This window comes from Agelaius phoeniceus (assembly GCF_051311805.1).
Source record: "Agelaius phoeniceus isolate bAgePho1 chromosome W unlocalized genomic scaffold, bAgePho1.hap1 SUPER_W_unloc_2, whole genome shotgun sequence".
Taxonomy (NCBI): Eukaryota; Metazoa; Chordata; class Aves; order Passeriformes; family Icteridae; genus Agelaius; species Agelaius phoeniceus.
Genome location: NW_027509867.1, coordinates 8,098,303 through 8,111,498, shown reverse-complemented (window position 1 = coordinate 8,111,498; position 13,196 = coordinate 8,098,303). Strand labels below are relative to the sequence as shown.

General features: G+C 52.3%; 1 protein-coding gene across 1 annotated transcript in view; it reads right to left on the bottom strand.

Moving 5' to 3' along the window:
- LOC143692701 (uncharacterized) overlaps positions 1-13,196 on the bottom strand; it is a 52,103-nt gene that overhangs the window by 1,856 nt on the left and 37,051 nt on the right. The window contains exon 3 of the mRNA XM_077172945.1: positions 37-675. Within this exon, the coding sequence (XP_077029060.1) occupies positions 37-675 (639 nt within the window). The remainder of the gene's footprint in view (positions 1-36; positions 676-13,196) is intronic.

Genomic DNA, 13,196 nt, shown 5'->3' with positions numbered 1-13,196 from the left:
CCTCCTCCTCCGCCCGCCGCCGGCCCCGCCGCTCACCGGGGTGCTGTCCGAGAGCCGCGTCCCCGAGCAGACGCTGCCGAAGCCGCCGCGCCCCAGCAGCGAACCCAGGCGGTACCGCTCCTGCAGGGCCTCCTGCGCCTTCCCTGCGGGCGGGACGCGGCTGTCAGCGCTCGGCCCGGGGCCAGCAACGGCCCCCGAGCGCCCCTCAGCCGCCCCGGGCCGGCCATGCCCAGGCGTTCGCTCTTTGGAACGCGGCACGGGAGGCTCGGGGCCGGCGGCCGCGCTGCCGAGCGGCGGAGCTCGGGCCGGGGAAGCCGCAGCGGAGGCGGCGGGAGCGGCCGCGCCGCCTGTGTCCTCCGCGGGCCCCGAGAGGAACCAGGGACGGGGCCGGGGTCGAGGCTGGGGCCGGGCTCGGGGCTGGAGCCTGCCTCGGGTCCGGGGCCGGGCTCGGGCCAGGCGGAGCCGAAGGGCGGCGAGGCCGCCCCCGCACCAGGCACTGACGCCCGCCCAGCAGCGCCACCGCCAGTACGGCCAGAGCCGGGCGGAGGCGAGAGCGCGGCGGGACGGGCGGGGCCGGGCACGGGGCAGCCCCGCCCGGGGCCGGGGGCGGGCCGGGGGCATGGCCCGGCCCGGCAGGGGAGAGGGAGGCGGGGAGAGGAGAGGGACGCCGGGCAAGGGACCCCGAGAGAAGGGTGCCCGACCGCGGGAAAGGGAGAGAAAGAGAAACAAAAAGAGAAGGAGTGTTGTAGATTATCTGCTTTTGCTGCTGCCGCCGCTGCTGCCACCGCTGCAACTGAAGCACCGGGGCCGTTCGTCCCCGTGTCCGTTCCCCGCTCGCCCCACGAGCCCCACGTTCGAGCCCCGTGCGCCCCGGGCACAGCCCCTGAGTCTGTCCAAACACGGGAACTTTGCAGCGGTGAGCCCAGATGCAGAGCCCTCACTCCTGCACACCGGCACAGCAATCCCCTCGCTTGCTGCTCTGCATTGGCCTGGCTGAGGGTCAAACACTGTCGGGCCACCTTCCCTTGCTGTAGGATTCCTACCTGAGCCCAGCACTGCACTTACATCTCCAGTCTTGCCTTCCAGTAAAAACAGGGGAAGGAAAAACGTGTGTGGCTCATGGTATTTTCAAGTGTCTAAAAATCACTAAGTCGCCGATCTTTGAGGTGCGGTGCATCTGGAATTACTGGGATGGAGAAGTAGTGCAACATGGAAAAGGGGAGCATAGAAATAAATAGAGGAAAATATCTTGGATTGTTTCTTTCTGTTTTCATTTCATTTCCTAAAAACTGTTTCAGTTCTTCCAGAATCTTGTCCACAGTTCTGTTTGCTCTGTCCAAGAACCTTTCCTGGAGAACGAGGTGCAGCTTCTGTCACAAGATGTGCCACCAACTGCAGCTTCTCTTGGCTTTCCACACTGTGCATGCAGCACAACTCTTGCAGCAAAGCAGGACAAACGTTTGAAGAACTTTACAGCTTGTTCTTTCTTTTCCTTTTGAGCTAGGCACTTGTGCCATTGGTGAGGTTTTCATTGTTACTGGTTTACAATAAGAAAAGATGATGGGCTACCAGGAATTGTTAGGGAATGCAAGCATGACTGAATGCAGAGAAAGACTCTCCAGACCTTGCAGCCAGAAATGGAGAGCTGTGTGATAATCATTCCAACGCCCCCATGGACATCTTGAAAGTGATGTAGAACATGAAAATGGGCTGACAGAGGGAGTTTGTGTCAGTGTTCAGTTCAGATGCTTCTACATCTCCTGCACTGATATAAATCAAGAGCACAATCAGTTCATGAAAGGCACCAGAACAAGCTGGACCCCTCAGGAGATGACTGAAAGAATCTGAAAAGGAGAAATGCAGGGAATGACTTGGTGAGCTTTGCCTGTACAAAGGATCATTTTTCCTAATACTTTCCAATCCATTCCCTCCACTTTTGTCCTTCCTGACAAAGCCATTTTCATCCCAGACTCCCCATGAAATGGGAAGCCTGAGCTTGTGGAGTGCCTGAACGATGCCCTGTTCCTCTGCAGGGACACTCAGGCTGGAACAGGAGCAGGAGCCCTCTCTGGGGCAGCCTCCTCCAAGCTGGAATTTGTGCTGTGCTGGGAGAGGAGGAGGAGGGGGAGAAGGCAGGCGCTGTGTGGCAGGAGCAGGAGGTTTGGGCCGCAGGACATTCTGTCTGCATCGCTGCCCCACAATGGGCGGCCGTGCCCAGGGCTCTGGGCCTGGCCCTGCGTGCGCTGAGCTCCCTGGGCTGGGCTCAGGTTCCTGCTGGGACTGGGCAGAGCCTGGGCTCAAACTGGGGGCAGCAGCAGTGCAAAACACTTCTGGGCATCTGTGTTTGCTGCTGCTGGGAAGGAGCAATGAAGCGAGTTGAGAAGTTCTGGTTTCTGTTTCTCCTGGTGGATTTTTAAATTTAATTCCACACTATGGAGGCAATTTCTGTGCTGGCCTCTGTCAGTTTATTCTCTTTCAACACAACAAGGCTGTGTTTGAGCACTGCAAATGTGGCCTGTGTGGCTTTAATTCCTCTCGCCTTAGTGCTCAGGGGCTGGTGATATTCCAGTATCTGCTGATCTTTATGCCTGCAACAAAAGCACTGACTTCACTTTCAAGAAAGAACCGTGGGCAGCACCAACTGAAAGAGGCACTTGCAGTTTTATGGGTAAAATTCAGGTGGCAAGCAGAAGAGGGCCAAGAGCAGCCGTGATCTCCAGTTCCCAAGGCAAAGGCACCAGCAGCCTCCTGCTGTCAGCTCAGGGTGAGTCAAACAGAGCTGAAAACAGCGCTGGAACCCGATCCTTTCTTCCTCTGAGGGCTGGCTCAGGGCAGCACAGGCGGGCCCTGAGCAGTCAGGGCTGTGTGTGGGTGCTGGCTGCTCTGCTCCAGAATTGAGCTGGAAAAAGCCCTTGGGAGCCGAGGCAGGAGCAGGCGGGAAGGGGCCGGCGCTGCTGCTGCTCCTGGCCGGGAGCCCCGGCTGGGCCGGGCCGGCGCCCCCTGCGCTGCGGCTGCTGCTGCTGCCAGAGCCGGGCGGGACTCGGGGACAGGGAATGGACGCGGGGGGACAGCAAAGGCCTGGTGGCTGCAGGGATGGTGACGCTGGGGCCAGCGCCTGCACAGAGCTTCAGCCCGCAATTAACCCTGAGGGAAACGCTGGGGAAAGGCTCCATTTCAGCCTTTCTGCACTCGTGGCTGGGAAGAGACTGAAATGAAAGCAGAACAAGCAGGGCCCAATCCCTCCTCTTTTGGGAGGAGCCCTGGGCCTGGGCCTGTGAGGGGCCTGTGAGGGGCCGTGAGGGGCCGTGAGGGGTGGTGAGGGGCCATGAGGGGTGGTGAGGGGCCATGAGGGGCCATGAGGAGCTGTGAGGGGCTGTGAGGGGCCATGAAGGGCTGTGAGGGGCTGTGAGGGGCAGTGAGGAGCTGTGAGGGGCAGTGAGGGCATGTGAGGGGCTGTGAGGGACCGTGAGGGGCTGTGAGGGGCTGAGGGAGCCCAGGCAACTCATGGAACCAAGGTTCCATTGTGACACTGCAGAATCAAGGAGATCATTGTTGACAGGATGGAAGCTCTTGGAACCAAGGGGCCATTGTGGCCCAGCAGGGCCTTGTGGAAGCAAAGGGACCATGGTGACACTATGGAACCTCATGGTACCACAGGTCCATTGTTACACAGCAGCCACAGCAGGGCTGCAGAACCAAGGAGATCATTGTGACACTACACAATCTCATGGAACCAAGGCATCCAAGTTACTGAACCTCACGGAACCAAGGGTCCATTGAGACACTGTAGATCCAAGGAGACTGTTGTTGACAGTACTAAAGCTCATGGAACCAAAAGTCCATTCTGACATTGTGAGGCCTCATGGAACCATGAAGACCATTATGACACTTCAGGTCCCACTGGAATCAAGGGACCATTGTGACACCACAGGGCCTCACAGAACCAAGGAGCCATTGTAGCACAGCAGGGCCTCATGGAATCAAGAGGATCATAGTGACCCTGTGGGGCTCCACAAGGGGCCATGGGGCTCTATAAGGGGCTGTGGGGCTCCGTGAGACCATGGAGCCATTCTAACTGTGGAACCAAGGATACCACTGTTACACTATGGGGCATCATGGAACCAAGGAGAGCACTGTGACACTGCAGGGCTCCGTGGAACTGAGAACTTGTGTGGCAGGGAGGAGCCCAATGGAACCAAGGTGCCATTGTGATACTGTGGAACCAAAAGAGACCATTGTGACACTGAGGGGCTTCATGGAACCAATGAGACCATTCTGACACTCTGAGTCCCCATGGAACCAAGGGGCCATTGTGACACCACAGGGCCTCACAGAACCAAGGCAGCCACTGTGACACTGCAAGGTTTCATGAAAGCAAGGGGCCATTGTGTCACTGTGGGTCCCCATGGAAGCAAGGGGACATTGTGACACATCCAGGCCTGGTGGAACCAACAGGGCCATTGTGACCCTGAGGAACCCAATAGAATCAAGGGGCCAGTTTGAGACTCTGCCACGTGATGGAACCAATGGGCCATTGTGGCATTGCACCATCCCATGGAAACAAGGAAACCATTTTGACATGGCAAAGTCCTCATGGAAGCAGGGGGCCATTATGCCACTGTGGAGCCAAGGAGACCATTGTTATATCACTGGGCCTCACGGAAACAAAGATCTGTTGTGATCCTACAGAGCCTCATGGAACCAAGGGGCCATTGTGATGCTGCAGGGCCCCAAGGATCCAAGAACATGGAACAGGTCTGGCTGGCTGGGCCTCCTGGGGGCTGCCTGACTGGTCCAGCTGACCTGGGCATGTTGAGGACCACTTCTCATCAGACACTGAAGCCCTGGAGTTGTGTGCTTTCCTTCCTGTAGGGAAGAACTCCTACTCCAGGGGTTCATGGCTGATATTGGGATCCCTCCTCCAAATCTGATTATATCCAAGGATTATTCCCATATGAAACCTACCAGGACAGACAGCTCTGGCTGGCCTTGGCCTCTTGGGGACCACCTCTCATCTGCCTTCAAAACACTGGGTGCCTGTACTTTTCTTGCCACAGAAAAAACCCATCTTTCAAGTCCAGGTGTCCATGGCCAAAATTGGGAATCTGCCTCTAAAATTCCTTATATCCAAGGATGGCTCCCAGACAAACCTGCCAGGACTGTCCAGGTTCCCTTGGCTTCTTAAGGGCCAGCTCTCATCATCCTTTGAAACACTGGGGCTCTGTACTTTCCTTCCTATGGAAAAGAACTGTCTTTCTTGTCCAGATGCCCATAGACAAAAGTGGGGTTTGGCCTCCCAAATTCTGTCTATCCAAGGATTCTTCCCTGACAACAGGTCTGGCTTCCCTTGGCCTCCTTGGGGCTGCCTCTAATCAGCCTTTGAAACACTGGGATCCAACCTTCCTTCCAGGAACCCATGGCTGAAATGGAATTCCACCCCTAATACTCCCCAAATATCCAAGGGTTGCTTTCAGACTAAAGCTGCAAGGACAGGCAATTTGAGGTGTCATGGGACCAAGGGTCCATTGTGAAACTGCGAGACCCCATGGAGCCAAAGATCCATTGTGACTTTGCAAGGCCTCATGGAATCATGGAGACACAATTAAGACACGTCACAGCCTCATGGAACCAAGGAGACCAATGTGACACTAACAGGACTCATGGAATCACGGAGACCATTGTGACACTGTGAGGCCTCATGGAACCGGTGAAACAATTGTGACCCTGGGTGTTGCAGTGTGATTTCCTGTTTCACCTATCCCAATACCCTCAGGTGTGCCAACCTTTCCCATCCCCCTTTTGCCCTCCTGCCTAAGAGCTGTCCATCAATCTTAACATTCCAGCAAGGGCGTCATGTGGTTGGCAGAAGTTCAAAAGATGCTCTTCAGGTCTGGGCTCATTGGCCTGTCCAAGCATCTATATCCTTTGAGCCTTCCCCTCCTCCCACCTAGTTGGCCCTCACCTGTCCCTTTCCCTCCCCCTGTCCCCGGGGCTTAAAAGGGGATGAGACCATGTGGCCTGGAGTTCTATTGTGAGCTGTTACCAGATTCAGAGGTCTACCATCCTGAAATAAAACTCTGGATTAAGACTCTACGATAGAACCTGCTCCTTTTTCTCTTCACTGTCGCCTGAACCTTTTCCACCAGAGGTAAACTGAGTTCCTACTTTGCCTGGATTTGTTTCGAGTGCCTAGCTGCAGCACCCAGCCGGCCAGAGGTATCTCTGGGGTGAAAACACCACAGCTTCAGGCTTTGGTCTAGCAGCGAGAGTTAGACAAAGCCGGGCATGACAGACCCGGAAACATCAGGATTAATATTCTATAGCTGGGGGTCCCCACAGAACCAAGAGGATCATTGTGATACTGTGGGACCTCATGAAACCAAGAGGCCTTTGTGACACTGCAGGGTTGCATGGAACCAAAGCTCCAGGGTGACACAGAGGGGCCTCCTGACATCAGTGGTCCATTGTGATACTGTGGAGCCAAAGGAGACAATTGTGACACTGCAAATCGCCAGGGTCCAAAGGTCCATTGTGACACTGCAAGGCCTCATGGAATCATTGGGACCATTGTGACACTGCGGGGCCTTCTGGAACCTAGGGGCCATCGTGACATTGCTGGATCCCATGGAAACAAGGGTCCATCGTGACACTGCTGGATCCCATGGAAACAAGCCACCATTATGGCATGGCAGGGCCCGTTGGATCAAGGCACCCTTGTGGCACTGTAGGGCCCCACAAAACCAAGGGAACACAGAACAGGTCTGGCTGGTTTGGCCTCCCAGGGGCCACATGACTGGTCCAGCTGACCCTGGCATGTTGAGGGTCTCGTCTCATTTGCTCCTGAAGCACTGGGGTGCTGTGCTTTTCTTCCTATGGAAAAGAACTCTCCTCCTCCTCCAGGCACCCATGGCCAGAACTGGGATTCCACCTCCAAATTTCCTTATTATAACAGAGGAAATGTATTGTATTTGAATATCTGTATATAGGCTTTGCCCTGGGAGGTCCCGGTTGTCCTTGATGGGCTGCAGCTGTGATGTTCTTAATTGGGCTGCAGCTGTGACCAATGAAGATATCTGGGATAAAAGGGGGTGGGTTAGCTGGGCAGGGAGAGCCTTGGAGCTGCTCTGAACTGAGAAAGAACAAGATGCAGAAGGTGTCTGTGCTGTGAAGATCTGCAGCCATAAGAACACACCAAGGAGGTATGGACTTTAGAAATTTGATAACAACAGTAGGGGACTCCAGAAATAGAACAACACCACCTTATATCCAGTGATTGTTCCAATAGGAATATTCCCAAGACAAGTCTGTCTTGCAGTGGTTTTACAAGGGTCACTTTGCATCTGTCTCAAAAAACACTGGGGAAGGCTGGTGATTTCCTTCCTATGGGGAAGAACTGTCCTGCTTCTCCAGGTGCCCATGGCTGAGATTGGGGTTCCACCTCTAATATTCCCTATATCCAAAGTCTGGTCCCAGACAAAATCTTCCATTCCTGATAAGTCTGGCTGGCCTTGGCCTTGTGAGGCTCTTCATACGCTGGGGCTCTGTGCTTTCCTTCCTATGGAAAAGAACTGTCCTTCTCGGCCAGGTGCCCATGGCCAGAATTTGAGTTCCACCTCCAATATTGCCTGTTGTGACAAATTGGAGGAGATTGTTGGCTGGAAACATTTCATGTATGGGGGAGGAAGGGGCAGGTCCAGCCTTGCCCTGCCCTGGAAGACCAGCCCTGCCCTGCCCTGGAACCCCAATCCCCCCAGAGCCTCTATCCCAGCCCAGCAGTGGCTGCCAGTCCCTGGCACAGCACAGGCAATGCTCCACAGCCACCTCTGCAGCCCCAGCCCAGCTCCTGAGGGACCAAATGAGCCCAAGCCCCACCTGGGGGAAGGGCCCAGGGAGACCAAGGGGTATTGAAGGCTGACCACAAGGCAAGCACACATCTTGACCCTGCATCCTCTTGGAATTTCCATCTGAACAGTACTGGAATCGAGGGCTTTGTAGCTGTGTGTGTGCTTCTCTGTATCTTTTTTGTCTTTCTCACTTTCTGTGTCTTCTTCTGTCTCTGTGCTCCTGTAAATTCTTATTATCATTAAATTGAACAGGCTTAGAGTTTGTGAAGTTGAATGGGCCAAGTCAATGCTTTCAGAAGTGTTGTTTTGTTGATTAAATATCTGTTGTAATTGCACATTAGAAGAATTTTAAAAAGTAATACAAAACGTTTTGTGTAACTGACAATCTGTTAAACCACTGAGATACTGAACACGCCTCTGTGAAATACAAATGTTAAAGATGAAAAAACCCAGGAATCTCCTCTTTCTTTTCCAGTCAACAAAGAAGCAGCGGGCCCCAGCCCCCATCTCAACCAAACCAAGCAACCCTGCCATGGGCTGAGCCCCTCCCCCCTCCCCAGGCTGCCCCACCCCCATCGGCCCCATTCTGACCAAACCAAACCCCAACAACTCCCAAACAGGAAAACAAAAGAGGCTACAAAACCCCAACCAGAACAAAGCCAGCCACAGCTATTAAAATCTCACCATCAAGTCCCCTCCACCCAACACAACTAAAACCAAAAACCCCTACAACCTACCACCCATACAAAATAACCCTACAACTAAAATTAAACACAAAAAAAACCCCAAAACCAACCATAAAACCAATCCTAACACGACCCAACCACAACTTCCACCACAAGTTACTGGCAGTTTAGGTGTTAATCCTTTCAATACTTCATTGCTCCATCGAGTAAAAGAAAAAAACAAAATATCAGCATATAAAAAAATATATAAAATCATCCAAGTCAGTAAAGGAGAAATTAAATCCCAAATAAAAAAGAAGAAAAAATACCTTAATCTTAAAGCTAAAATCCTCTTGTAAACTATAATGAAAAAACTCTTTTTCTTAATAGCACAAAAAACTTTTTAAAAAAATTACAATTAATATCAAAAAACCCCTCCATACTAAAATAAACAAACGTTAAAATAATGTTAAAATAACTGCAATTTCATCAAAAGTTTAAACAGAAGCGAAAAAAATCCAAGTAATCCAGTATCCCCAAGAGAAGATCTCTATTCCCAGAGATAAAAATAAATTTAGATGTAAATAATAAAAACCTTTACCTTTAAAGAACTCATCTTTAAAACAATACTTCATAAGTCAACATGGCCCATCAACAAGCAGTAAAAAAGCTTGTAGCAATAAAACAATTTCACAAGAACAAAGTTCCCCAGACAATTGTTATCCATGACAAAACTAAGAAACACAAAAAAAACAAGTTTTACCTCTTGTTAAAAAATCTCCATAACCTTAAAAACAAAAAGTACTCTCCCTAAATAAACTAAAAAAAAGGCTATTCTAGAAATAGTAAACGAACTAGGAATTTTTAGTTTACTTTCTTTCCATTGTCAGTAAAAAAAAAAGTTGTAAAGGAAATAAGTGTTCTAAAGAGTTTATTTTAATTCTTACTTCTTTTTTTCTTTTTTTAACTTTTAATTAAATTTTCTTTATATCCTTTTAAAATTTTAAGTCAACATTACCTTACTCCTAATCCTCTTACAACAAAATAAATACATAAATAATTAACCAACACTTAAACCCACCACACTCATCAATACATGAATTAAGAAATCTCAAAATTAGAAAAATCTTAAATTAACAAACCAAAACCACTACGAGGACATAATAAAACTTTTGCCAATGTTTCTCTGATTTTCTAAAGTTGCCAGTATAGGCTGTTTTGTTCTTTTGAGCTCCTGAGAAGCTCTTGTTGGTATTTCTCCAGGGAGTCCAATTCAGAGGACACCAACAATTGTAATTCCTTTTAAATGTCTCCTTGAGAGAGTTGTTTGGGGGATGGGGCTTGTCTGTGCTGCTTGGCCCAGCCCAGGCAGGGCTTTCCCAGCCACATCCCACACTCCATTGCCCAGCTGGAGCCGCTGGTGCCTCTGAGTTGTGCTGCCCCAGCCCCAGGGACGCTCTCCTTGTCTGCCCATTCCCCCACGGTCTCTGGGCAGGGATGGCCTCACTGGGGGCTGCTGACATCCTCAGCAACTTGGAGGCTGCTGCTGAATTTCCCTGCTCCAGAGGCTTGTTCAGCCTTCAGCTCTTCAGTGCAGGAATTCAGTGTCCCAGGGCTCATGAACATTCAGAACACCTGAACAAGCCAAGCCTCTGGGAATCATTTGATTTTAATTTTCAAATCACATGTGGTTAATTAGACAGATTTCAGTAGTGTATTCAAACTGAATAGATTCTTTTTAAAAAGACAGTGAGAAAACATTTTTAGGTCCTATTTAGGTTTTTTTTTTTCCTGTTAATTCATTGATATGTGCAATCTCCAATTGACACTGAATCCAAGTACCTCCTCATGCAGTTTGAATGGATATTAAAATCAAGACCCTTCCTGGCTGACAATCAATCAGACTCTGTCCCTACCCCCACCCCACCATTTCCCCCATCCAAGCCCTGGCACTCAGAGCAGCCTTGTGCAAATCTGAGCTGACTATGATGTTGACTAGTGTGGTATTTATTTGAACTTCAGAAAGACCGGACAACTCCCTGATGCTCAAGCATGAAACCAATCAGTTGAGAGGCACTTGAATGACCAGAGAGCATCTGGTGGAGAAAATCTGGAAGGAATGGGAAGAATAAAGTTCCAGAGAGCCTAGAGAAGAGATGCCCTTAGACATGGCCATTTAAACAAGAGAGCTGCAAACACATGAAGGAAGAGCGGGAGGAAATATTAGACTGAATATTGGTGAATATCTACACAAGTAGAGGGGGGGATCAGTATTTCTTCTTTTGCCATTATTAGAAGAATCCAGGAGATCCAGGAAATTCCTGTTCCTGATGGGAAAACATTGCCATTTCTTAAAAGGACTCGAATGAGCCAGATAATAAAGATTTGCTTGTATATTATGAAACTAACAGGAATTAAAACTTGTGTCCCTTTCCAGGCAGACATCAGTTGTGTGTCTATGAACAGGCACTTGTGCCACTTGTGCCCTGAGGTGCCCAGCTGGGATTGGATCTCTCCCAGAGCACCTGAGGGACAGCAGAGCACCTTGCAAGCTGCAGGGCCCTGACAGCCCCACAGGGCTCCTGTGCCATCAACATCTGCTCTGCTCCAGTCTGAAACAGGGCCCAGCATGGTGCTGGGATCATCAGAGAGCTGAGGTGTGTGCTGGAATTCAATGGCCTCCCCATCCCGCAGCAGCCCTGCATTTCCCTGCTGCAGCCTTGGTCTCCAGCCCAGCCATGGAGGCTCTTTGGGCTCTGGAGTGTTGCTGCAGCCCCCAAGGGCAGCTGAGCTCTGCCTTTGGCACAGTCAGGCCTGGCCAGCGCAGGCCATGCTCAGCAATTGCTTGTGTGTGCCTGGCCTTGCTGTCAGCCCCGGCAGCGGCTGCGTGGCCCCTTTGTGGCCCTGTGCTGGCCCAGCCATGGTGGCCCAGCCCCTGTGCAGGCCCAGCCCAGGACAGAAGCATTGCGGCTGGGAACGGCCCCTGTGCCGTGGTGCCCACAGCAGCCTTGGGGCTCTGTGCCCCGTGGCCTCCCTGCTGGGCAGCCTCTGCCAGCTCCTGCAGAGCCCGTGGCACCTGTGGGGCTCCACAGACAGCCCTGCCCCGGGCTCTGCCGGCCTCTGGGCCAGCAGAGAGGCAGCCAGGGCTGGCCATGGCCGGGAACAGGCCCTGAGCCCCGCAGGAGGATGGAGCTGGGCCACAGCCAAACTCAGCCCAGGCCAAAGCTGGGCTCAGCAGCCAGGGCTGCCAACACATGGGCACAGAGGCTGGCGCTGACAAATGTCCTGGGCCCCCTCCCTGCTCTGTCCATGCCACCAAGGGCACAGAGCAGCCTCCTCTCTGGGCCACTTGCCTGTTTGCAATGCCTTGCACAGGCGCTGGCCCTGCCCCACACGGCCTGGCCTGAGTCCTGCCCCTGCACGCTCAGCCAGGCTGAGATGGACACTGATGGTTTCTGGGCCAGGCTCTCGGAGCCCAGCCCAGCTCCCTGCAAGCTCTGCCAGCTGCCCTGAGCTCTGGGCAGCACCAAGGGCCTCTCTGAGCCCAGCCCAGCCCAGCCGGCTCTGGCCCCACAGCTCTGCTCAGCCCAGGCTGCTCTGGGCACTGGCCCCACGGCCTCAGCCCCTGCCAAGGCCACAGCAGCAGCTGCAGCTGCCACAGGACTCAGCCCCAGCCATGGGGGAAGGTGCTTGGCCAAGGCCAAAGGAGGCTCCCTGGCTGCCCTGCTCCCCTCGGCCTGAGGTGCTGAGAGCTCTGCAGCCCCTGCTGCCATCCCATCTGCCCAGGGCAGCACCAGAGCCCCGGCCTTGGGGCCCTCAAGAGCTGCTCCTGCTCCAGCCCAGGGCCCATGCCAAAGCTGGGGCAGCAGCCACAAAGCTCTGCCCATTTCTGTTCATAGCTGCTCTGAGGGGGGTGGATCCTCAGCCACTTGGAGGTTGCTGATGAATTTTACTGCTCCAGAGGCCTCTTCTATCTGGAGCTCTTCACTTCAGGAATTTAGTGACAAAGGCTCCCAAACATTTGTTCAAAATACTTGAGCAAGAAAAACCTCTGGGAATAATCTATGTTTTCATTTCTTCTGTGATTAATCAGACAGATTTCAGACGAGTATTTTAAGTGAATCTGCTATATTGAAAAAATGCCAGGAGAATTGTTATGTACTCTTTGGTTTTCTTTTCTTGTTAATAGATTGATATCAGCAATGTCCAACTGATATTGACCCTCAGCACCTTCTAATGTAGTCTGAATAGATATGAAAATCAAGACCCTTCATGGCTTACAATCAGTAGCACATTTTCCCCAACACCCCCCACCATGTCCCTCATCCAACCCCTGGAACTCCTATGGATCAGGAATGGTGTGGCCAGCAGGAGCAGGGCAGGGATTCTTCCCCTGTGCTCAGCACTGGTTGGGCAGCACCTCGAGTGCTGTGTCCAGTTCTGGGCCCCCAATTTAGGAATGACATGGAGGGGCTGGAGGGTGTCCAGAGAAGGGCAACAAGGCTGGGAAGGGGTCTGGAGCACAAGTCCTGTGAGGAGTGGCTGAGAGAGCTGGGGTTGTTTATCCTGGAGAAGAGGAGGCTCAGGGGAGACAAGGCAGTGTCAGGGCACAGGTTGGACTTGGTGATCTCCAAGGTCTTTTCCAACCTTGATGATTCTGGGATTCTCTGGAATCACCTTTGGAGCA